The 26,966-nt window shown below is 39.8% G+C and overlaps 2 protein-coding genes across 3 annotated transcripts in view; one reads left to right on the plus strand and one right to left on the minus strand.

Moving 5' to 3' along the window:
• PKN2 (protein kinase N2) overlaps positions 1-2,918 on the plus strand; it is a 55,946-nt gene extending 53,028 nt beyond the window's left edge. For both annotated transcript variants that reach the window (XM_071750617.1, XM_071750618.1), the window contains exons 21-22: positions 316-396; positions 477-2,918. In XM_071750617.1, coding sequence (XP_071606718.1) covers positions 316-396; positions 477-680 — 285 coding nt within the window. In that variant the 3' untranslated portion in view covers positions 681-2,918. The remainder of the gene's footprint in view (positions 1-315; positions 397-476) is intronic.
• Positions 2,919-5,364: 2,446 nt separating this feature from the next.
• Positions 5,365-26,633, minus strand: GTF2B (general transcription factor IIB). The gene is made up of 7 exons (XM_071750619.1): positions 26,541-26,633; positions 23,878-23,984; positions 13,094-13,227; positions 7,866-8,012; positions 7,600-7,729; positions 6,755-7,036; positions 5,365-5,863 (listed from the first exon to the last, which is right to left on the minus strand). Exons 1-7 carry the CDS (start codon positions 26,555-26,557, stop codon positions 5,730-5,732), a joined length of 951 nt encoding a protein of 316 aa, XP_071606720.1. The 5' UTR covers positions 26,558-26,633; the 3' UTR covers positions 5,365-5,729.
• Positions 26,634-26,966: the final 333 nt, after the last annotated feature.

The following is a 26,966-nucleotide window of genomic DNA, read 5'->3' on the forward strand; positions in this document are numbered from 1 at the left end:
CCATGCGAAACACCAGCCCCAGAAATCACCTCAGCTACGAAGGCTTGGCAGCCCAGATGTGCAGTGAGACAGCTGAGATGCTCTCTGTGGGCGGAACCGGCAGGTTCCGGCGTCGCTTAAAGAGCACGGCTGTCTCCAGCCACCTACACCCAGAGCTTTCCCTTTCTCTGAGGACCAAGAATTTTCTGTAGGTCAAACTGTATGAGTTTCACTGTCCATCTAATCGTGGTGTTGCTACTTACACACCAGCATTCATCCTCCCTACTTCCTGCCCCTACCAAGCTTTTTGTACTGAACTCCCTCATGTTTTGCCAGCTGCTACGAAGAAATCCAGAACGGCGTCTTGGAGCTGGAGAGAAAGATGCTGAGGATGTGAAAAAGCATCACTTCTTCAGGGTGAGTACAAACCAGTCTCATTTCTAAGGAGGCTAAGAAGGAGAGGCAGGAAACTAAACATCAGTTTGTTTATTTTACAGCTAATAGATTGGAATGCTTTACTGGCCAAGAAAGTGAAGCCTCCTTTTGTACCCACCATTAGAGGACGAGAAGATGTTAGTAATTTTGATGATGAATTTACCTCTGAAGCACCTATCCTCACTCCACCTCGGGAACCAAGGATACTTTCAGAAGAAGAGCAGGAAATGTTCAGAGATTTTGATTACATTGCTGATTGGTGTTAACTTTTAGACACTGTGAAACCCCAGCTGACTGGCTCACAAGAATGCCTCTCTCAGAAGAATACCCACCCTTCAATTGCTCTCTGTGCCACCTGTAGCTTCTGGGTTTTTCTTAAATCACATGAAGATCCTTTTAAGTACTGTTTTAACACTCTGATGAAGAGTGGCCTCTTTGTATATTGTTTTTTTATCTGAGCACTGGAAAGCACGTCTATGGAATTCTTAAGCTGAGTTGGTGAACCCAGGCTGTTAAGCTTCCCACACATGGGCACACGTGGATCTGTAGTTTCTCTCACTCCTCTACTGCAGGTAACATCACTTTTTAAGGTTTCAGCCTTAAGTGGGAACAGCACAGACTTCGAGCTAGGTAATCACTGCTCTCCACTCAGCCACATTGAAATAGAAGTTTGGGACACCGACGACACGCGCACAGAACATGGTTCTAGCTGGAGAAGGCAAATTATTTCAGTTAAATATTATCTTGTGCAGTCTATAAAACTACACGTTTCTATGTACACCTTCAACTTGTGTTCTTCATATAATGGTATTGAGAACAGATATGCCTTGTTTTATAAATTTTCTATGGTATTTATTAGGTAAAACGTTAAATGCCTTGCCTTTGAGATAACAACAGTGTAAGTGCTTCCATTGCAAAGAAAAATTCAGAAAAATCTGGAAAGTTTACCAAAGCCACTTGCCAAACAGTTCTGCCTTCAAGCTTTTTAAGCACGGCTTAAAATCCTGGTTGATACGAAGAATGTAACAGGTCTGTTGCTCAGTTTAGCCACAAAGAGCAAAGCATCTGCATTTCCCAAGCCCATCCATGTCTATACCCAACTCATGCCTTTCCCCCTTGCCTAGCAGACAGGTGAGGTAACCAGTCTGTATCTAACCACCTACATCATCCTGTATCTGCTGTACAGTATCATATCAATTTTAGAAAACATAAGGATTTTCAATGTATACATGCTGTGAACATGTATATTTGGAAGCTGTAATGTATTCCAATGTCCAGGCAGTAATTTAAATTATACCACTTCATTAATTTTGCAGTGGCCAAGTGAAAAACATTGAACTGAAGTGAAAGAAACATTTGCATACATATAGGCCACTGAACTCCAGAACTTAGATTGGCAGTTACTGAGGGTAAAAGCAATATGTTGTAACAGAATGTATACATATTTTTTATAAAAAGTGTATATTTTATAAACCCCTTAACACTAAAAGCTGTACCTCAAAAGCTGAAAACTAATTTAGACCAGACACTGTGCATACCTGTAAACCAAAACCTCTTTTTGGCATCCAATGTTCTATGGGCAAACTTTAATTCGTGGAAAATAAATTTCCCACGTGCTCTTCAGCTCCAGCACCATTCAGAGCTGACTGCATGTGAGTGATCTCACAGGTTCATCCTAGCCAGGAGTTTGCTGTTCATGGGCAAAACCAGGAAGAAATCAGCACTCAAATGAATTCAGAGCTTGTAATTTTACTCATTCAAAGAAGAAATGCAAACCACTTGAATGTGCCACACTAAAGGTGGTTGTTTAAAATCATGATGCTGGACAGACCTGCAGGGTCAGGCAGGGGAAACTCTTAGGTAGGAAAAAAAAATGGTTCATAGGTCTAAATCAGGTATCCCACAGCCCCCAGGAGCAAGGCAAGTATCTCTACAATCATGTTTGGCAGAGTCAGTCAACTTTTCATCATTATTTCTTTCAAGATTCTTATCAGTAAGAACCAAATTATGTTCCTGTATCTAGCTGAAACCAACACTTTTGAGGTACAGTCAGCTCACCTTTTTTTTTGGTTCCCAAATATAAATATAAGCATCTCACAGGGTGCTTAACACTTATGAAAGTATCCTCAGAATACCTTTTTGTAACTACATCTTGTACAGAAATCTTTTTTTTTTAATCTAAGTAAATCACTAAAAAAAAAAAAAGAAAAAAAAATTAGAGGGCAGGGTATGTGCACCCAGTTAAGCTGAAAGAAAGCACTAATTTTATCTCTGTAGTTTTTTAAATATTTTTAGGCAGATTAAGATTTTAAACCCTAGATTGTAAATATATTTTGCTATACTTTATCTGTATGTGGCTGCTCAAGCACTTTGTAAGGAAATTAGGATATTTTAGAATGGTACACTATGCATTAAAATGAAATGTGCCTTTAACAAATGTCATTCTAAGTGTTTTGCAGTCATTAATATCACAAATTAAAGTTTTAAATAGAGTAATTTGTAAATTGTGTCCCAAACATGATTTTGCTGTTTCTTGAGATGACTTGTCATGTTTTCTCCACAGGAAACCAGAAAAGAACTTACGATCAGGAAGGGACTAACAGACACCCAGTCTCTTAGTGGTAGCTCAGTGTACTCATATTAATTCTTTATTTTGCTTTTAAAAAAAAACCCCAACAAACCCACAAGCAAACTACTCCCTCTGAGCATACCTTCTTTCAGGCTGAAGGCAAGAAGCCTCCTCTTGCTGGGGTGAGCAGTTCTTCTGAAAGGAGCAGAATCTGACCACATCTGTTGAAGTCTGTCCAGCCTGAGCCAGCATTCTCCCTTTGCAGGCTTCCTGTGTGGGCAGGGGACACAAGACTTTTCCCCCCAGTTCTGGGTATTTCCTCATTAGAGTCTCCCCCACACCATCAAAGAGGAAGCAAAAATCTATACCCAACCCACAATGAGCTTGTTCTTAAAAGCACAGAATTAAGCTTTCTTTTGAGTGCATTCAGTTAAAAAATCTTTCTTTACTCTTAAGAACAAACTAGAATTTCTTGAGCCCACTGCTTAGAGACCCTTCAATACTTAACAATCATTCCAGAAAGGTCTGGCTCCAAGTGCAGGTGCAGGCAGCTTTAAATATCCCCTCTAAATTGCAATTGAATAAACAGAGGAAGCACCTGAAGATCCTGCACCATTGCTTTGGTGTGTGTGGGGAATGCAATTGTCCAACATTCCTCTCACTGCTGAACCACCTCCCAAGCTGTGACATACACAGGAGACCCAACACCTATAAACACCTGAACAACAGCCAGTCAGTCTCCTTGCACTTTAGACACAGATGGTCCTACAGCCTTTGCTACCACTTTGCTTCAGTAACACAAGACAATTAGCTGAAACAGGCTAAAGGTAGCCCAAAACTCAACAGAAGGAAGTCTTACCATTGGTGCATGGCCCATAACTGCTGGGCAGTGACACTTCTCAGGAGGACAGAGGCAATCCTGCTGAGCTGCAAAAACCTCCATTCCAGCTCCCCACATCTGTCCCTGCACCCCAAGAACTGCTGGTACCACACACACAGCTGACCCCCACTGCTCCAGCCAGGAATGAGAAAAGCTCATTTCCAAATGAGAAGCCTCTTTAAAGGAAGCCAAATTCCTTAGCTTCAAAGCAGCTACTGAAGTCATAGCTGCCTAAAAATTAATTCAGTTATACCTTTTTTTCTTGAATGCTTCATATTGATTGTAGTCTACTGGGACGAGCAGCAACTGGTTTTCAGAATATATTGTGGCCCCTTCAAGCCTCCTAGTTTTGCCTCTTATGTTAACATCAAGGGAGGAGTAGGAACTGCCTGTGGAATTGCAGGAAGAGGCAGGGTCAAGCCAGGATACTGGGCCTCTGTAGAGAATCAGTCTCTCCATCCTACCAAGAGGACCACCTTCAACACCTGAACCCAAATTTTTCATGACTGCAAACAACAGCTACATTGGTGTAACAGAACTGTGCAGCTTTTGTTTACAGAAAAAATGAGCTGCCACATTTCAATAGTCTCAACTGCCAGAAGAGGATTAAAACTAAACCAGCTAGAGAACAGGGAGGGCTATTGACAATTAGTGTTATTAGCACTGGACACACAGCCTTCCCTCCGGATAGCTTAGGGCCAGATGTGTAGCAAGCTGACCCCTCAGCTGTTCGTTTTGGTAATCAAAATGAATTTGCAACTGTGATACAAAATTAACTCAGGAACCAGATGGCTCCCAGTTAAGAGCATTTGTTGCTTTTCACACAAAGGGACACTGTCAGGAGGCCACTAGCTTTCAAAGCTCTTAGTTTGGGAAGGGCTGAATAACTTCTGGACTTCCCTCCTCAGCAGCCAGATTCATCTTTTCAAACAAGCAAGTGCTCACTTAGAATGCAAGAGTGTCAAAATCTTAACCACAGAGGTGCCAGGGTAGACTGACAGGTTAGAACATTTAACAGAAACTTTTACTACACACACTTTATATCTTCCTTTGTACAGTACCAAGCACCACAAACACTTGTGAGGAATTCAACTGAAGAGTCTCTATGTTTGCATTTAGCTGCTGTCATTATGTCACATCCACAGCAACAGAGACATCAGTGAGAATCAAAGAGGCTGAGCCAAGGATGTGACTTGGCTTTCACAACCCTTTCACAACAAACTGGAATCCTGAGCAGTAGTTGTGCAATTATTCAATCTGCTTTTCAGCAACTGCTTGCATTTTGGGTTAAGTAAGACACATTCTATTGTACAACTAACTATCAGTACTAAAGTCACACTTGGAGATTAAAAATGGTTGAGGAAAAGTGCATTTAAGCATCCTTGAGACTGAGGCTCCAAGTGTAATGCTAACTCTGCCATTTTGTTGAGCACATTCCATTTCTCAGCACGTGGAACATCAAGTACGTGCACATCAAGCTGCAGTGATATTCACAAGATGGTTAAGTGTTTTTGGAAAACAGTTTATTTGGGAATTACATAATAGTATTTTCCAAAATACATCTTGCTAGATCCCTACAAAAGAAATCTAAGTAAGTACAACAATATGAAATTAAGTTTGTTGCAGTAGTCATTAAATATTTACTTCCACTAATATATACATACAAAATGCCACACAAGGAGCTTGTTTACCCTTGGAATGTGTGCTGCCTTTCAGCAGTTATGCTCCATATCCTCAGTTGTCAGTTCCACAACATGAAACTCAATATTAACACTTTGTACATCCTTTATTATAGGCAAAGATCAAAAGTTTGTTATTGATGTGTTTGGGTTTTTTAATAGAAATTAATAGTAATCCTCTGCAATTTCACAGCTGTGGTAGTTTGTCCACTGGAGTATCAAACTTGAAGTCTGCAGGGAAGAGATCTGGAGCTCGAGGGTAGATCAGTCTGTACGATTGCCTAATCGTAACATCAGCCACACCAGCAATATCACCGATTTCTAAAAAGCAGACAAATTATTAGTTTTTACTTTTCCCATTTGTATTGAAGAAACCAGCAAGCATAATGTATCAAGCACTATACACTTGCCTTAACTCATAACTCTCCTAGAAGCCTAGAAAAATGTTTTAACCCCTGTGACTGATCTCTTGCACAGCAGCCTGACTTCTCACATCCCACAATTCAACTTCTGCTGTCGGTCACAGAATAACACCCCTTCCAAACTGACTGAAGGTCAGAGAGCAGAACTCATTGGAAACACCTACTGCAAGGTCTACACGTGCCCAGCAACAGCCTAATAAATCACTCTCAACATAACAATCTTAGTTTTTACTCTTTCACTAAATACAAGCAAATCCAGCAGAAAACTGAAGCATAGGCAAAAAGGAGTCCTCCCTCAGCTAAGCATGAAGTGCAAGTACCTTAAAAATGCACAGAGAAGTCAGAGGCACAGAACAAGCTGCTCTTTTATAGGCAAAGGAAACACTTCCTTGAGATGCACAAAAACTTAAATTTGAGATTTAACCAAGTCTGGAATATAGACCTTGAGCTGCATGAAAGCCTTGGAGTATTTCAGAGCAGTAGAACGTGCACATGCAAACAGTGTCATGGTAACATTAAAATCCTGCTGGTTTGAGTGCACTGCTCTACTGCATTCCAGACTCCTACTGCTTGAAGAAAGTAAACTCGTTTCACACAAAGCGTAACAAATCACTCAATTTGGACAAAACTGGACACTTTGGGGACAGAGAACCTCATTTGGTCACTGTTGTATGTAATTAGTGGCAGCTTATCACTACTTTCACAGATTCATCTGAGTTCTGCAGGAACACTGAATTCTCTTCCAAGCAGCAAGACATGGGGGGGAAAAAAAAAAAGAGTAAAATTTTACCTTTTTGTGTCCTTTTCTCTGCAGAAGCTTGTGATGCCATATAAATAGCTGCAGCTGCTACAGAAATAGGGCTTCTCCCAGGAACCAAATCTAATTCCACAGCTTTACGGGCAATGTGTGTTGCTGCCATTTGTACTTGTTTGGGAAGACCCAGATTGGAACAGAACCTTGACATGAAGTCTCCAGTTGTAATGAGATCAACACTGGTTTCAAGTGCTTTCAAAATAAGTTTAAAACACCGGCCTATTTCCTTCTTTGAAATCCTGGACACTGCACATATTTCTAAACAAAGAGTAAAAATTAAATTTATGCTTGACAACATTTCCTCCCCCAAAATAGTAAAGTTTGATTCTCAGCATATTAAGATCCACACAGAAGGCCAATCTGATGACAGCCACCATCACTAACTGAAGATGTTTTCCACCTTTGTGAAAAACATTCAAGTCCCTTCAGTCAGTACACAATTTTCAAAAGGAGCCAATTAATACAGCTTGCTTAGTAAGGGCAATATTGATTGCATCCCTGTCAGGGAAAAATTGTGCATATTTACTGCAGTTACAACAGTCATCCTCACCCTCTGATCAAAGCAACACCTTTTAAATTTATACTGGCACTCAGAGTGACCTTCAGATGTTTTTAAAATGCATTATGACTAAAAATCCCATACCTGAGAGCCTGCTCACTTCATAAATTCAACAATTCTCCATACTCCCCCTTCCCCTCCTGAAAAGTGAGCTGTAGCTAAGAACAACCAACTCGGCAAAGGAATGAGGAAACCAACCTTCTACAGTGACAGCAGCCAGACCTTTACTTCACAGCAAAATTGCACCTGTATCACAACTTACCTTTAAATGTTCTTGGAACACCCTCTTGTCTACAGGCTATGTAGAGACAAGCAGAAGCAATAGCATCGTTACTCCTTCCCTTCAGGCTCTTCTGCTCATACACTTGCTTGAATAAATTATTTGTTCGATCCTTCAAAGCAAGAAGACTAAATTTAATTAACTCTAGGCCATTTAATTAGTAGCAATATCAAAAATTCATGTGCTCATTATATTATGCTAACTAGTCCAACGCCAGAACAATTTAAGGAAGGGAGACATGAACTCACAACTATATTTCTAGGGAGGTTGATTCTGTCTGCCATGTTTGTAATTTCTTTAAAAGCATTCATCATTGCACGGTCAGAGCTGCTCATAGTTCTGCGATTTTGGTACTTGGAATTCCCAAATTCATCAAAACTTGCTGCACCTGTGCCCTGAAAAGAAAAATTTTTTATTGTCAATAAAACACAAGCAACTTCCTCCTCATTTTAGAAGCAAACATCTTCCAGCTTCATACATCTTAATTCAAGGCATTCAGTTTCAACAGTTGTGCAAATAAACAGCAAATCATACAACTGAGTGTTGCAGAATTTACTTCCAAGTCTCAAATCACTAATTGACTTCCAAAGAGCACAGATTATGCAGGGGTTTCTCTTTTCTAACGTAGTTTCAAGAACAAAATTAGTTAGATGCAGCCTGTGTGTGTGTCTCAATACTTCTGCCACCAGTGCTGAGGTCCAAGGTTGTATTTTATGCAAACCCTATGTCATTTGGGCTGCATCTGCTCCGTGGCAGACTGGCGAGTTTAAAAAAACCAACATTTTTTATGGCCAAGAGGAGACCAGCTGTTACAATGGTAACTAAAATGTAAAAATGGGCAAAGAGAACATCCAAACCAATGACCTACTCAAAAACAATTTGATGCTGTGCCTGCTAGCAGTTGCAAGCCTTAAATTGTAGGAAAGTGTAAAACCCCACATATTCTGCCTCTACAGGAAAACCACAGACATCTTCAGAGGAGTAAGAGTCACCAAGTCAATCTGGCAACTTCAAAACAAGCTTCCAACATCTGTTTTTTGTACCTAACAACTAATGATGTAAATTACATACCTCTGTAAATATACAATCAATTTTGCCTAAGAGTGTCTAAAATTGTTTAAGGTTTAAGGTTCTCAATTAGCCAACAGCCTGAAACATGTCTTTAACAAATAATCTCATGTCAGATTAGTAATGGCTGATAATAATAATAACAGGGCCTGTAAGTTCAGAAGAGCAGTGTCTGTCATTTATATTGTCTACATGTGATTGCTGCCCTAGTGTACAGGGCTGTGAGTTCTCTCAAGTGCAAAACACTTCTTCACAACAATTCTGCATTGTGAACAGAAAACTGGATTCCCTGAATCAGCAAGGGCTTATTCCTTGCTGGCATCTTCAAAATATTTGCTGGGCAGGGACATCCAACTTTCATTGCAGACTGATTGGGTCATGTGAACAAGCAGACACAGCAGCCACTGCAGACACAGCCTACTACACTGTTCTGCTTTGCCAAAAATAGTAAGCATAAAACTGATCTTGATCTGTGACTGACTGCTAGGCTGGGTGTTCACATCCAGCACTTGCATACAGAGTTCTCAAGTTGAAGACTCAGCAATGTATCAGGATGCCCAGGTGGTACAACATGGGACCAGGATATAGTAAACAAAGGACAGACCACACCCTGGCACTGCCTCATTCCTCTTGAGCTTCCCAGATGGAGCCAGAGCTCATTTCCTGACCTACGTTCTTGGGAATTGCTGTTCTATTTTAAACCACCCTCTAATACTATAATCTCTCCCTAGCACATATCTGCTTTTAATACATGTTCTTTGGCTGACACTAATAATGCTCACTCTTGACCATTCAGCTACACTATTCCATTCCCCACTTGTGATGAGCTCAGTGGATACACCTTTGCTGTTGAGGCTCCCACTTGGACACAGCTGTGGAGAACCCCAGGACAAAGCCCTCCCTTGGAAGCCTCCCTAGCCCCTTGAATAGGCCCTCTCTGAGAGATGCATCTCAGAGATACTCAATTTCAGGACCCTTCTTATTTTCTTCTACTTCTTCTAGTCCTTCAAACATCCTTTCAGATTAAAGAATCACACCAAAATTATTTTAGCATCACCACAGCAGAGGGTTGTTCCAAAGGCAATCTGTCTTGACTAGATTAACACCTCCAACTATCCACAGGTTCACAGTAAAGTTTAAAGGTAAACAAAGAACAAGAATCAAGCACAAACTTCAGACCATAAAGAGCACTACAGACATATTTGCAACACTGGACCTTCCCCTCCAAAATTATACCAGAACATTCCATTATACCAAAACATACAAGTCTCAGGTCAAAAGGACCCCACAGAACTGATGAACTCCAAAGAGTGACTAAGACCACTTTTTCCACTAGATTGGTAGCAAAACATAAGTTTTATTTTAAATTTATGGAAAAAAACTCTTTATATCAAGGTAGATTGAGAATCTGCCAGTTTAGTTATTTTTTCTTGAATTTTCCATGAGTATTTTAGAAATAACTACAATACTCCGGCAATCATGTGACAATTAATGCCAGACTACACATCTCTAATTGATCTGCATTGTCATCAGATCAACCACAGCACACAACATCTACTTTCAGAGACATAACAGTTCTGTGCCAATATCCTTAAGACCTGCCTGAAAAATTCAAACCACTTCCAGCACAGCCAACTATGCTACTATTCATCCTCCTCTTCACAGACAGATAATCTTTCTCCCAACACGGGCTGTTGCTACCTCAGACAGATGGGTCTCCTAAGCACTAAAACCAATTAGGAACTAATCCCTTTGCACAAGCAAAGGAGTCTCATTTGCTGCTAGCAGATACAGACCACACACCCCCAGCAGAAATGAGTCCTGAAGCAGCACCTCCTGGTTTCAAAGAGGAAAGAGATACAAACCATCTGTGAAGCAGAAGCAGGTCACTTCCTTTCCTGTTTCAAGGCAACAGGCAGTCACCAGAACTTTACTGTTGTAACTGGCAAGTAAGTGCTTCAGACTCTACTTCCACCTACAATTCCCAGGAGTTTACAATACATCATCTCTAATACAACGTGCCATGAGAATTCTCAATGTCCTTCTCTTCCAGATTTTTCACAACACAGATACCAGTTTGGGTTTTTTTTGTGGTGGGGGTGGTTTTTTGCTTTAACAATTCTATTCTCTGCTCTACCTGAAGCAGAAATACCTCTGGCACACAAATCTGGGGTTGATTACAGGCCACTCCAGGAATTGTTGTTAACTAAGAAAATACTATTTTCTCCTGCTTCATTCTCTGGAATTCATTAAGGCTGTTCTGCACTCTGTCAAATACTATGCATCTTCTTCATGACTACACCAATTTCACCAGTGTTCAACCTCTGTGCACATCTAAGTCACTTCTTATCCCAGCCTACTGCTGGCAGGGACTTCAGAAGACTGCCCAAGAAATGTACTACTTCCTTGTTTTAGTTATTTTTGCTGCAAAAATTATGCCCTTTCTGCACTATTAGAACTTTCATCATCATCTCCTGATCTAAGGCACACTCTCCCTTCCAAATACCTGACAAAAAAGATGCAATTCCTGATACAAAGTTCACATCAATGAGCTGACAGCCCAGAGCCCCTGCTCACTGGCAAGACAAACACAGGAACTCTTGTCCAGAACACATCCTGGTTTGTCAAAGAAATTACCAGTTTCCTGTACAAAATAATGTGTCTCTTCTGCGATTCTTCCCCATGCAAATAAAATATCCATAGCAGGGCAGACTGTATCCTCTACATTCTCCAACATGATTCTGGGCAGTTCCAGTTTTTACTCACAGTTCCCATAGGTTAAATCATGACACACTGACTGGGATTTTCTGGTTAACAGACAAACTGCTTCATTCACTGAACATCCATCTCCAAAAATTTTTAGTCTTCATTGAAAAACAGACTTTTCATAGAAATTTCTTTAAATCTTTAGTTCTGTCACTGCAGCTGCTACCCCTCTTATTCCAAATGAAGATCTGAACCTCAAGAGGGAACAGGTAACAGCACAAGTAACAACCTGGGTACGAATTCTGTCTTTAGCTGAAATGTCTTTTCTAACACATGGGTCCTAAAAAAGCCCAGGAGGTTGTTCTACCTACTGAATCAAACAGTTCCCAGAAAAAAGACCTGTACAGTCCCAAAAGATGATAACTGTGAAGAACCTGGAGCATACATTCAATTTCCCCCTCTGTCTATGAGGGCGTATTTCTGATTTTTATCGCAACTGACCAAATCAGTGACAGAAATCCAAGCCTAAAGAATTTTTTTTTTTTGACTTACACAAGGTCCATTAAAGGTCCAGTGACTTCTACAGCACTGCTTCACAGAGCTACTTAGTCCTGCCAACTTTTCTAATTGACCCGTGATTGAGCTAATTTGTTTGCCTGACTCAATTCTAAAAAGCTGCCTTAATGCATTCTAAGATCTGGTGCACAGCAATGCTCAGAACTGTCCATAGCACAAGCATCTACTTGGACATTCCTTTGAACAGGTTTTTCACCAATGAAGCTTCAGGTTTAGTTATCCATATCAGTATTTATTAGTTGTCCTCACCTATTTGAAGAATTCTTGGTTGAAAAGTATGGTGCACTCTCCTCTCTATACATCCATACTATTTTTAGGCAAGTGCACTTCTTCATACAATCAATATCACTGAACAAGAACTCCTGAGAAACCCTGGTGTGCATGTACCACAACACACAAAGCAGAAAGACATTTTTAATAGTTATTTATCAGCAGCTGGACCACCTTTCATCAAACAGTCAAGATTTACAAACATACACCTGGATCTTGAAGTACAATGATGTACAACAAAGAAACTTTCCTGGGTCACTACTTCATTAAAGGGCGTGCATTTGTACCATTAACCTTGTTTGCTCTCTCATGACAAACATCAGGATATAGCTGCAGCACTTAATTTCAGCTCAAATATAAACACTGAATGCACTGAATGCTTTCTTCTGGAGCACTAACACCACTAAAGAATTCTGTAGTTCGTGATTTAACATTAGCTGGAAGAGCACATACAACACACCTACAGATCTCCAGGTCTCCAGTATCCATTTAGTACAGATTTTATTACAAAAAATGGTAGCTCAAGTTGGGCAGTACTAGCTATTGAGACATCAAAACTAAGTATCTGTAACTTCAAAATCATCTCAAGCATCAAAGTGTTCTATTTAAAGCAGCACACGGAAGGGTGGAAAGTAACCCCACAGCACTGCAAACTTTTCTTCCGCTGAGGGCGTCAGCCCCTTCCTGATACTCCCAGGAAAGAGCCACATTTTACACATCATTGAAATGTAAGAATTCAGTTCAGACAAAATCTCTTTGTCAAGACATCCTCTGAGTAGTTTCCCTATGGTCATCCAAATAGATACTTCACATTAAAATGCTCAAAGTTAGTGAAATTTAATATTTTAAACGTTACCTTGCCAATCATTGTACTCAAGTCGCCATCGCTCAGCAAAGGATTCTGGGTATCCCCGACTCGAGATGGATCCTTTGTTGCTTTGTCATTGCTGAAAGTTCTCCATTCTGACCCTACATCTATGACCCGGTCACCTGAGTTAACAGAAAGCAATAGTCTGCATTACACCATTAATACAACATTTTGTAATGATTCATGAAACATGAGGTTACAAATCCAAGCTCTCCATTATAACACGGCAGCCTGCTGGCCTCCCCAAACAGAACAGTAATTTGCAGGACAATAAACCAAAATGTTTGGGATTTACAAGTTAAGTTGAAAGCAGCAGGAGGAAAAACACTGTTAGAGCTGCACAGAAACCAGAAGACAAGGAGTTAAAGATGATCATGGAATCTTCAATATACTACAGGAATAAAGACTTTGATTTCAAGATGGAAGTCATGGTTGCCTACAGATGCTCTCAGCACTTAAGACAAATTAGGAAGTTACTGTAACTTAACAAGATCTCTCACATCTGCCATGTCTTCAAAGTCCACATGTGAATTATCCATCATGCACAAGCTCATTAAGCTGCAGTAAATCACTTCATGCATGAGCTCCAGCCCCTTGGTATTCTGAAACCTTCTAACCTATCATGACCTATCATTTTGCAGCTCAATTCTTGTTCTTGAAGATCTGACTCTGCTCAACTCCACTTTAAGATAAATTATGATTGACAATTTGCTTGACATTACCAACAATATAAATATACACATAACTATTCCTTCTTAGCCCTCTAACTGTTATACTTGGAACAGATTAAATGCAGATTCAGAGTAAGCAGAACAAGCACCAAACCCACATTCTCCATATGAAACAACTTCCCTTGTAGTCATCTATTCATCTCACATTCATCTAAACTTTTCAGATCGACAAATAACCCTAAACAACATTCTGATGCAGTCAAAAGCCCTACAGTAATCATCAAGATACAATCTTTACAAATAAATAAGTAACAAACAAACAAAAATAAAAATCAACAGATTAAAAACAAAACAAGGAAAATTAAAAAACCCTGCCCCCACTGTTGATAAAGCAGTTCAGTCGATCTGCAGTTCTGGTAAAATCTGCACCTCAAAGGTGTTGCCTCCAAAACAATACTCCAGAATTTTTTAGAATATACATACAGGAAAGCACCACTTTTTTAGCACCCTGCAGTAAACCAGATTACAGCTTTGTGCAAAATATCAGAAGAAACTTCAATAGAATTGTCACCCTGCTTTGCTAAACCCAAGGAAAAATTCACTACCGTCATCACTGTTTAAGTACATTGTGAATTAAATAACTGCAAAAATATAAGTAGCAAGACAGCAATAAAAATTTACAATAAGGAAGCCTTAGTATGAAACTACAGAGTGAGATTTAACCTGACAAAAACATAAGTAGACAAAAGCACTCGTCAGGCCAATAGTAATACAAGATGTGAAGCTGGAGAAAAACAGGAGAAAAGGAGAGACCAGTCCAATTGCACTGTTACACTGGGGAAGAAGAGGGATCTATTCTGAATAAGGAGCTTAAGGAACTTATTCTTAACACAAAATTATTCAAAGAACATGCTTGAAATGGAAAGCTGTGGATGAGCCACATGAAATCACCACAACCAAAACAAATAAATTTGGGTTGGAGGTTTTTTCACCAATATTTGTCAGACTTTCTTATAGCCGTGCTCCACCTTTATTTATTGCGTTAATGAAAGTGCAAGAGGGGAAAAAAAGCCCATAAAAACTAGAAGGCTAAGAATACAAAACACTAAATGAAGGCACAGGTCCATTCTTGCTGCTACAAAGGTCACCCCACTGCCACCTCCTCACAAGCTTAAATTAGCTGACAGCATGCTCATCTATCTCCTAGACTCCCTGCAAATATTTGATTCACTATTGCTCCTTCTATGGCCTAGCAGCAACTTTAAGACAACCCCCTAATACTGTTTACAGCATCTAAAAAAAGCAAAATGTACTTAAAAATTCTGGCATGGTATAAATAGAACACTGAGTACAGGGCAATGATGTAATATTTTTTCCACACAAGTGGGAATGACCTAAATGACTCACACTCGGAGATCTGCCTCTTGCAAGTTATGAACCATTCCTTGCTCTAACAAAAAAGTGTTGTATCACTGCCTGCTTTGGCAAATGTATTGCAAACAGAGGATTGATACTTCTACTTCAGAATGAGAAAAGATTAAGGAGAACAAACGTCCAAATATAAAGCATTTGTGTGATTAAGATGCAGTACACAAATACCTTTACCTGGCCAAGAAATCTGCTATTGAGGAAAAAGTTTTCCAGTAAACTTTCAGTATCTCACTTAAAGAGGTCATATGCAGTGCATTCCACCTTTCAGAAGGCTTCTATAAAAAGTGCAACACAAGCTAGAAATTAAAATGGAATAAACAGGCCAAAAGGTTTCCCTACATGGAAAATACACTCAGCTATAAGCAGCTAATTATCCCATTACATACACAAAAAGAAGAATGAGCCTTGAAGACTGGTCCTGAATTAACATTTCAAGTCCTAACATGAATTTGCTGGGTCATACACTACTGTCTGGCTTCCCTGAAGCACCTGGAAAATGGGTCTGACAGTCAAAAACTAAAAAAAGCTCCCAATGCTTTCTCACACCATTATTATATTGGCTTTGGCAATGGTATTGAGCTATGATAAGTATGGGAGTGGCTGCATATTCCCTGCCCTACTTCCTTTTGATGCAGTCCTTTTGAACAAAAATAAGCTTCACTGGATATGGTTACATTAGACACTCCTTTATTTAAGTTTCATCAAAAGGAGTTTATCTCCTCAACTTCCTCTGAAGTACACACAAAAAACCCCAGTTTACAAATATTAGCAGAACCCATCTCCAGACTGATACCCTGAAGCACCTTACTGAATATAGATTTCTCCACTGCCCCATTTCATTTCATAAATCATTCTTCCAGTAGTCAGTTACTCTCTAAAACAACAGCCTAATAGACTAACACACAGGCTCTAGTGGAAATACACACTGAAAAAGTCACTGGCTCAGGTTACCCACCATCTGAAAAGCTCATTTAGTAAAATGCAGAACTGTTATTCAGAAGGAAAACCTCAGACCAAGGTTACTTTTCTTCACAAATGCCTAATGCAAAGAGCATGCACTACAGAAATGTAAGAGTAAACTCAAATCAGTATCAAAATTATCATTCTGAGCAGTTTTTAGAAATAAGCTTAAAACATCCACACATCACACTCTATGTATGTTTACTCCCACACACGTCTCCCCCAAAAATGTGATTTCTCACAGGAAAATATTTTCACTCAGCAAGTCCTGAATCAGCAATTACATATTTAAAGAGAATTAATATCAGCTATTTTGATCTTGCATTCCACTCACATTAACTCGTAACACACATGTATTTTATTCTCTTTTATTCATTTTTTGTTACAGGTTGTATGAAGACAAGAAACATGTTTAATCAAAACAACAAAAAAGGATGAAACTACAGCCTCAAATAATGTAGGTATAAAGTACAGTCTTGAAACAGTTGAAGACTGTTCTTAAGACTTCAGCAGAGGAGCTCTGATGTTGCATCAAGTTCTACATATTATTAACTAATATCTTACCCTTAACATACATATGGTATTAAAGTTTAACTGCACTTTAAGGTACCAGAATGCCTTGTGTTTCTACAGAATGTTTCATTTTTACAGGTAGTTAAGGAATCTGCTGCCATCTAGTGAGCACATATATTATGCTTTTAATTTAAAGCTTTTTACAATGCCAAATTAAAAAAAAAAAAATTTACAGTTAATCAACTCCTTATTAACCAGAGTAATGAGGTGCTGAGACAAACTAGGTAGCAGACTTCAAGCTGAAGAGAATCATGAGATATAGCTACACAAAACCTGGCTGAACTGAGCCTTCTCTTCTCCAGCCTCTCAGCCTCTCCTCAATCAGAGATGCTCCAGATCCTAAATCACTTTTGTAACCCCGTGCCAGACTTGCTCCAGCAAGCCTCTGCCTTTCTGATACTGAGGAACTTAGGAGCCCAAAGTTAGACACAGTACTTCAGATACCTACCCCTCCACATCCTATTTATTAGCTTATGTACTGTCCCATACAGTACTACTCAGCTCTATAGCTTCCAAATCAAACTAAAGTTTGTTTTCAACTTTAGAGATTCTATTTAAGACCAGATGTATTAAATGTTACCAAAGAATAAACTCTTGCATTAAAACCCCCATACTTTTACAGTCACAGCTGCTACAAAATTTCTAGCCTTTTGTAAGCCAGTAATTTTCTTTTTGCAAAAAGTTCTTGTTTTCAATAAATTGTCAACACCACAAAAGCATCATCACAGTCAGCAACAACCACCTATTCAGAAGGCATAGCTGAAACAAGAAAGGAACCAGAGCAGGCTTTGAGACCTTAAACAAAACCACAAAAAAAAACCCACCAACCAACCAAACAAAAAATATCCACAGAAACCTTCAGTGAGTTTCCAGACATCACCAGTATCACACCAGTACCTACAGGCAACTATGGACTGAAACAGACAGTACAGTACTGCAGGCAAATAACAGCTGCAAGAACAAAGAACAAGAACTCCTGCAGATCAAAATTGTGACAAATTTTAAAGGACTTGTGAGCTTCCTAAGATATGAACTTGTAATAAATTGGGGGAAAGCAAGTGAGAGCAGTACCATTAAACAACCTCACAGACAACTCTGGTCAGTCGAAATTACACCTCTCCAAGACTTGTGGCCTTTAAAAGACAAACACTATTCAAGTACTTGCCAAGGATGTGTTCCTGCTTTAAGCCAGGACAGAAACAATTTTTCTTTTAGTAATTTTACTTCTCAGTTCTGTCTCTAGGTAACTGTACTTTCTGAAATAATAGCATGTTTTTCAGTCAGTGTCTGCCTGTAGGACTGATAATGCTCAATGTTCATAGTTATCACTGAAAGAAGTGATAGAAAGGCTCTTGCTTATACTTAGCCCAACAAAACCCAAGGTCACTGCTCAACTTCTTACGTACTGCAAAATGAAAAGGAGGAAAAAGGGTCACATCTGTAACCCTCCTTGGGGAGTAGCAGACTGAACAGGTGACCCAAAACTGACAAAAGACAGTATTCCATCCTGTACATGTCACAGTGTAAATCTGAGGAATCATAAAAATCAAACTCTGTTCAGCCATGGCTGGCATCCTGGGATAGCTCCATCCATTCTGCTGCCTTTGATCCCGATGCATTCCTGAATCCAGTTCCCAGATGCTGCTGGTTTCCCCAGTCCAGTCCAGGACTTTCAAAGGACTTTTACTCAGTGGTAAAGTGAGCACTACTGGGAGCACTTGGGGTTTTGTACACACTTGTACCCATTTTGTTATTTTCTTTTTCATCATTGTTTCATTAAAGCTGTGTAGGTTGGTTTCCAACCCAGATCTCTCCCGTATTCTCTTTCCTTTCACTTTCTGGGAAGGGAGAGGGGTTAATAGAAAGCATCTGTCATTCATTTAATTGCCAGCCCAGTGTTAAACCTTGGCAGGATACCCCAAACTACCAAATCCCAATGATATTGTCTTCCCTGATCTACACTATATCAAAAAATAAGATGCTTTGGACTCTTCTTCCATCAGAGGAGTTCAGATCATTTCTAAACCCTATTTGCCCTAAATCACTTTCCAATCTGGTAAGGAAGTACATTTTTAAAAAAAACCAAAACAACAAAGAACAACATTCCCTAAATGGGATTATGCAGGATGTTACTACTATTCCACTAATAAATCTAGTATTTAGCTAATGGAAGGATTCTTCAGAGTGGCTCTCAATCCCCTTTGGTTCCCAGCTTAAAACCCAAATTTCTTCCACCCTCCAGGAAATAACAAGATAAGAGCAGTGCTTATTACAAAGCCTGCCAAAAGATGCCAACTTCTGACAGCTTATGCCTACATTTCCACTGGTACAAGCATTATTACTGAAACAGCTGGAATCATCACCCTTGTCTTTAAAGCTGGAATGAATTATGACTTGAAGCAGGGATTATTTGAAATGCTGACTCAATGAAGCTAGAAAATTACTTTTTTCATATTACATGTTCCCTGTCTAAATTCAGCATCCATGAATACTCATGCAGAAGTCAACTTCATAAAATTTCTTTAAGTAACACAGTCCTTTAAAATTAGCTTTTCTGTGGCTGCAAAGACTTTTATTTGCAAGGACTGGCTCTCATCAGATACTCTGTACTGTGTAGTAATGTGGACACCAAGTGCAGAAGCAGTAACCAGATACAAGATGCTTAATACACATCCATAACTAAAAACTCTTGCCCATTTATTTAACTTCAACTTTGAGATTTCACATTTTCGTTTTAAATGTTCAAAATACTCATGGAAAGAAGTAACCACAAGCACACCCAAATTAAAACTTTTCACCATTTGGAGGTATAAAGATACTAAATGTAACTGCATAACTGCCCTCTGCTGGATCCAAGTCAGAAGTCCTTAAGCACCTTCTCCACTTTTAGGATACTACCAACAGCTGAAAAAAAGTAAAACAAAAAAACAAAACCAAACAAACAAACAAAAAAACCAAACAACCAGGTTTCTTTGGTTTTCAGAAAACAAGCATCTATATATAGACACAATCAATCTTCTCCCTAGTGACAGAATTACTGAGTAAGGGACTGGTCAGCAGAAAGGCAACTGTGAAACTCCTTCCTGCTCATTTGTTGTATCACAGAGAAAAAAGAAATCTACAGTACAGTTAAAATCTCACCTATTATTCACTGACCATAGTTGAATTCAAGATGTGCCATTTAGATATCAGGCTTTTCAGAAGCCTTAGCCAAACAAATATACTGACAGATTTTACAACCACCTCACTGTTGAACAATTTTCCCAAAATTATTTAACTGAACACTGAAGTACAGTGCTTAAAGAACATGAAATAAAAAAAAACCAAAACATGGAACAAACATCTGAATATAGGTCATAATCTAAATCAAAGCTTCAGCAAGGTGCTATGTATTGGATTATCATTATGTGTATGAATGTGTAGGTGTATGTAGGATTATCATTAGCTGAAAAAAGACTTCTGCTTTTTTTATCTGGGGCTATCCAAAAAGACTCTAAACAAGCGCACTGACTTCTTATCTAAGCCACACCTGCCTACCGAAGCAGGGTCAACTGGTTAAGAAAAAAATCACTTACTACATGCTGCAAATTAACTCCTCACTGCTCCGACTCCTGCACATTGAGACAACATTAACTGTGATTACACAGAAGTCTAAGGAAAGTCTTGGATCAGAAAGGTATTCCTACCTAGCTGAGATGCTACCCAGCTGTACATTTCACTACTCTCATTCTTATCCCCATCTGAAATTCAGCTCACTACCTTGCTACATCAAGAAAATTCAGTGCTTTGTATTCCACTATGATTCTGCTTTCTTCAGCCACTTCTGACATATCAGAGACTTCCCACCTTTTTTACTTCCTAAGAGGTAGGAAGCAAAACATTTACCTGTCAAGAAAGAGGACTCGAGCATTGGAATGGGTTGCCTAGGGAGGTGGTGGATTTTCTGTCCCTGGAGGTTTTTAAGAAGACTGGATGTGGCACTCAGTGCCATGGTCTAGGACTACAGTGGTAGTGGATCAAGAGTTGGACTTGATGATCTCAGAGGTCCTTTCCAACCTGGCTGATTCTGTGATTTACTAGCCTTGAATTCTTGAAGAAAATGCTTCTCCCCACTAAGTCTGCCTGAAGAATGAGATAATGGTAGCTTTAAACAAACACAGAACTAATTCTCCAAACCCTAAAACTCCTCTCATGAATCCTCAACCCAGCACGTGAACACTTATCATACCATATATCCTAGAATGATTTGAGTGAAGTATGTGAAGTAAAACACAGGAGTTGTGACAGCTGATAAACTTAGACACAGACTTGTAAAGCTTCGTATGCATGTCAATCCAGATTGAGTCAAAACTGCACAGAAAAATGCTATTAGTATCTGTGACTGCCTCCCATTCAAAAGGCAATTGGCAGAAGGAAAAATTAACAAGTTGAAAACAGTTATCATTAAAAGATGGAACACAAGCTAAGCCAAGGAATGTAACACTGAAATCAGGCAGGTAAATTTTTCATAGACCGAAGCTTTATTTTGAAGCACTGGTAAAACAGCCACCAGCTTCAGTCATACCAACATTTAAGACTTTTTTTTAATACTACACAGTGAAATAGCACAGTTTATTTAGAAGAACAGAAAAATGCTCTTCAAAGAAAAAGCAGCATACTGGATTTACCTTAAAATTTCATAAACACCTATGACTACTGAACAACTTTGATTAAAAATATTACTCAAGAAACCCTTTAAAAAGTAGTACTTCCAATATACAGCTCTGCCTAAGACATGGAATTCAACTCCTAAATAGATTAGCTCCTCTTTTTCCTAACTTCCTATTCCCCAAAATTTTCTACTGCTTCACTTCTTTCAGCTGAAGACCTGATAGAATACAACCTCAGCCATAACACTAATACTATTGATTTAATCTGATACTTCCAAAAGATTGATTACAAAACCTGAAAATTATCTGTGCAGCAGCTATTTTAGCCTATGACACAGTTTCACTTTTAATAAAGTCACGTTTTACACAAATATGAAACTTTAATGCTTAGCCATACAAAGCAGGAAAAAATATCAAGTGGAAACATACTTAAGTTTAGTCAAAGATTCTTTGCTCTTATTTCAACCAAACTGTATCAAAAATTAGTACAATTTAAAAACCAGTGAGGTTATACGGCTATGTACTTTACAACACTAAAATAAATGCAAAAATCCAGCATTTCCTATTCTGTCCGATGTACACAAGCAGCATTCTGCATACATGAAAATCACAATATTTTTAAACAAAACTGTAATGCTTATTTAGGTACACTGCACATTAAGTCTTTGAGGATTTTTAAGTGTCCTAAGTGATTCCCCTCAGTGATAAAGATCTCACTAACTAATACCCTAGCTAATGAGTTGGATATATGCAGGTAAACTAAATTGCTAAAGGAAAGTAAGACAGAATGAAACAAATCAACACAACAAAAGTAAATTTTAAAGCCTTTTAAGTGATAAAACCATAGAACGCCCTTAAAAACCCTGCATGCTTAAAGAAAAAAAAAGCAATTTATACTCTACTAGTAATGTTGGCTGTGAAGAGGACTCGGACAATTTTAAACACTTTAGGAATTCAAATCTGTAAAAATCTGTATTAACAGTCTAATGATTTTGCTCATTAAAAATCCTCACAACTTGAACCAACACTATTGATTCAGAAAAGACCAGAGAGTAAATCTCCAAGGCAAGAATAACTCATGACTAGGTAACAGAAGGTACCTGAAATGAGATTTCTGGTAAATGTACCAAGCAAAAACTTCCCCTCTTCTTCTAAAGCCAGAATTATCTTAAAAGTTATGAACTGCTCAGCCTAGGCTCTTCTAAAACTCAGTTCAACTTCTATGGCAGCCCCACTGAGCTGCACATGGACCAAACTATTTTTTATGTATTAACTAGGAAGCCTATTAGCATATTTCAACAGAAAATACTGCTGTGGACACTGTAGTTTTTAACCAGCAAATTTATTATTATTTATTTATCTTTATCAGAACAAAGCAAGTCACAATCCACCCCATAGCTTTTTAAAAGGTTTCATAATTTTAAAGGAAACAAGTTTCAATATTTTAACACTCACTTTATTAACCTAGCTTCAAGTTTGCTTTAAAGACACATTTTAATCACCTGGCTAAATTAGTACTTCTTTTTCTGCAACTTATTAAACGTTTAGCTTTACACTAGCAGCTGTATGAGAATTTTTAATTTGGTTCAAGACAAGAACCAAAACAAAACCTCCAGTCTAGGAGAGAGGAATACAAGACCATATGAAATATTTAGCACCACAGAATGAATCACCTGAACATGGACTCTCAAAACAGAGGATTTTCTTTTGGTTCATGGTATGTCTAAAAAAAAATTAATAGAAATAGATGAGGCTTAAAGGATAATCACAGCAAGAGCATGAGAAGCTTCCCATGCAAAAGAAATAAAGACAGCAAGATGCTTGTCCTAGAGAAGAAATTTAAAAATCAACCTGCAGTATGTTCCATGACAACATGATTCATTCTCCCTCTCATTTAAACAGGGACAATGCCCAAAAGGCTTTCCACTTTAAATCTTCCATTATACCCAAAAATACAGTTTAGTCTATGGAAATTGCTGTCGCAACAACCAAGTGAAAGAGTTCAATAAGAATTCAGAGGAAAAACAGGAAATTTACTTTGGACAGTACTGAAAGCCTTAGGAGTAATTAACAAAAACAGGTTCTGGCAAAGATACAAAGATAAATCCTTCAGGGCAGAAGATAAGATCTAAACCAATGGGGAAACAAGATTTATTAATTTTTTTGTAAACAAAGTATTTAAATAACACAGCTTTTACTACATTTCTCATAATGAGTGTTTCAGACAGAATAATGGAGTCGACAGAGCAAAATTCTAATTCAGTACTACACCATTTTAAATTTTCAGTCCTTACTCATAACGCAGGAAGTTACCAGAAGACAGGCTATTCAAAACAGCAAGCTTTTAGCCAACAGAATATCATAAAAGAAAATATTCAGGCATGAAGAAAAAGGCTTCTAATACTCAGTCATATACTAGTTTTGGGGAAAAACCAATCTACATGCACAGTTAAAATGTTAATTCGTAAAAATACAAATAGCTACTTACCTACTACTAGGCCACACTCAGAACAGATCATATCACCAGCTCTGTAATCCTCTACTAAAACAGAATCTGGATGATTTGGGCAAGTCACTCTTGGAAGTACATCCAAACTAAGGAGAGAGAGAGAAAACAAACAAACATATTACTTCCTTTCAAATCAAGCAGGCAGCATATCCAAAAGCTTAGGAGTTCCTTTTAAAAAGGACACTTTAATAATACAGAAACTACAGTGAATTAAATTATAGGATATTAAGGCAAAGGCTTTAACTTCACCCCTCATTTAAGTGCTGTAACACTACATTTGACAATCAAGACTTCAAGTCATCTTATACTCCCATATTTTCTTGATGCATCCTGTGCCAAAACCACTTTGAACTAAAACATCAAAACCAGATACAACAGAGTTGGTTGCAGTCAAACTCTCAGTCTTTCACTGAATGAAGTCCCTGCAAAGTTCAAGGTGATTTCTTCGTCCCAAGTGAGTGTTCCCACTCATCCCATCAGATCAATACTACTTACCAGATCCTTAACTCAGGAATTAGTGCAAACACAACATACATTCTTAGAAAATACCCGATTCTACACATTTCATTATTTCCAAGTATTTGAGGATAAAGTCCTGTTTTAAATTAACATATTAACAACAACAACAAAAATCGACTCATAAAGAGGAGTAGGTGACAACTGCTTTTCATAAAAGGGACCTGTCTCTCACACCCATGTATCTTCAAGAGTTACAGCCAATATAAAAAACTTCCTACAAAGTATTAGCATTATTTAGCACCACTGCTTTTAGTTACTGACTCAAGTAATACAGTTGCTTCTAACCAAGTATTTCAGAATACCTCTAAATCAAGCTACCCACAACTGCTGTGTAATTCTCTTGAAACTGATCATTAAAAAACTGAACACATATTTACAATTTTGAGTCCACATATTTAACAAAGCCATTCTGCTCAAGGTAAAAAAAATCATGAATACCCACTAACCACAATTAGATTGAGCCAAAATATAAATTTTAACCTTCCCAATTGTAGAAAATATCCTATTTAATTTAAACGGTCCATCTAGTTTCCCACTAGTCCATCCTTTCAGCCTAATCTGCACATTCTATCTTAATTTCTGCTTTTCAGATATTTCTAACAAGTCGAAGTACAAAAAAGAAACGCCAAACATTCTAATCCCGTGACTGTTCAGAAAAACATGTACAACTTGAAACCAAACTGAAAATCAACAACACTATTAATATTAAGGAGTCCAGAAAGAACATGTACACACAAGACTTTCAAGTGTAAATTAAATCCAAAATACGAAATAAATACCCTTTAAACTATTTTCACTATTCCCAGACATTGGTTTCATATGATAAACCTGTTGACAAAGCACGTAAAATCACCTGAAATCTGGCACTGCATAAAAAGGCTAGTGAGCAAAAGGAAAAAAAAATTAAATCCAGAACCCTGAAAGAACAGCCCAGACGCTGAAATAATGTTTTCTTTCAGACTTTATCTTCACGAAACGGTATCAAAATTAGTTTTCCTAGTCTTCATTTATCTAGATGAATGCCCACCAGTGAGGTTCCTCCCCGCAGCACCAGCTCAATCATCACAGTGACACCGCAAGAAAACGCACGGCACGTGCCTCAAGGTCCATCCCAGCCAACAGCTCCCGAGCTGCAGTGGGAATACCGGGAAGCACTCCCGGGATGCAGGACAGGTTTAGCAGGAGTAGTAAGAGTCACCCCATAGTCTTTTCCTTCATTCCCGACTTGAAAGAAAACTTCGACGCATCTCTAGGGAAGAGGACTACTTCAGAGACCCCTTTTGGCCGCAGACTCGTGGGGGTACGGATTTAGGGTGGGAGCCCAAAAAGCTCTTTCCAGGACCCGATAACCCGGAGCCGAGCCAAGGCCGCTCCGGTTCAGAGCCGGCGCGCAGCATGAGCTGCGGCCTCACTCTGCCCGCCGCCGGGCCGAACGGAACCGGGGGCTCGGCTGGGCCCAGCCGCGGGACACCGAGGCCAGCGCTCCGTACCAGCCCGACGGCCGCCAAAGCCCCGGACCGAGAGCAACCCTGCCCGCGGTACCGCTGCACAAAAATAAACCAGGCACTGCTGGGGAGAGAGCTCGGCCGCGACGTTAAAAAGGGCTCGACCGTAAGTGCCGGCAACACCGAGCTCTCTTTAACAAGGGGCCCAGGAATCAAGTGACGAATTCCTACGAAATCCCCTCAAACCCTCACTTCCTCTCGGAGCAGTACAGATTAATAAAGACACGGAACAGCAAGCTCGACCTCCGGCCGCGGGCGGCTCGTCCGGGGATCGCCCGGCCCGGACCACCCACAAAAGCCCAGGGAGAGGCCCAGCCCTCTGCGAGCCTCCCCCGGCCTCCCGCTATTCCCGGAGCCGCACACAGGACGGCCCTAGGACACGGGAAGCCTAACAAGAGGCCGGCTACGCCGCGAACCGAGAGAGCCGAGCCGCGCCGGGGACACCAGGGCCAGGCAAGGGTGGCGATGGCCACCGGTTCCTCCCCAGGAAGGAATCAACGCGGCCATTTTTCTCTCCTGTGTCGGGGACAGGGAGAGATGGCGGAGTTCCTCTCGCCTCCTCCCTCGCTGCCCTCCTCCGCCCGGGCCCCTCCGAGCCCCCGGGCCGGCCTCCCGTACCGGCTCGTGGACGCCATCTTGACTCCCTCCAGCCGCAGCGCCTCTGCGCACTCAGGTAGCGGCGCGCCCTTCCCCCTTATATATACAGAGCGATGGGCGGGGTCCGCCCAGAACTTGCTACGGGTCGCGCGAAGGGACAAACTAACGCGAAGCGGCATGCGCGAGTGGGCCGGCCCCGCCCTTACTCAGGGCCTGGGAGTGACGTAGGGGGTTGGTGCGGGGTCAGAGCCGGAGCTGGGCCCGAACCTTGCTTCCGGTTCTGCTGGTTCTGTGCAAACCCCTGCTGCTGGGAAAAATATCACAGAAAGCGAGTTTAGGTAAAACCGCTGGAGTTTACGCAGGAGTGTCTGGGACAGGGCATGTTCTCGGCTCGCACCGAGCCCAAGCAAATCCCAGAAAGAGTAAGAAAAAAACTAAGAAAAGTTC

Source organism: Heliangelus exortis, chromosome 8 (assembly GCF_036169615.1).
Source record: "Heliangelus exortis chromosome 8, bHelExo1.hap1, whole genome shotgun sequence".
NCBI classification, from domain to species: domain Eukaryota; kingdom Metazoa; phylum Chordata; class Aves; order Apodiformes; family Trochilidae; genus Heliangelus; species Heliangelus exortis.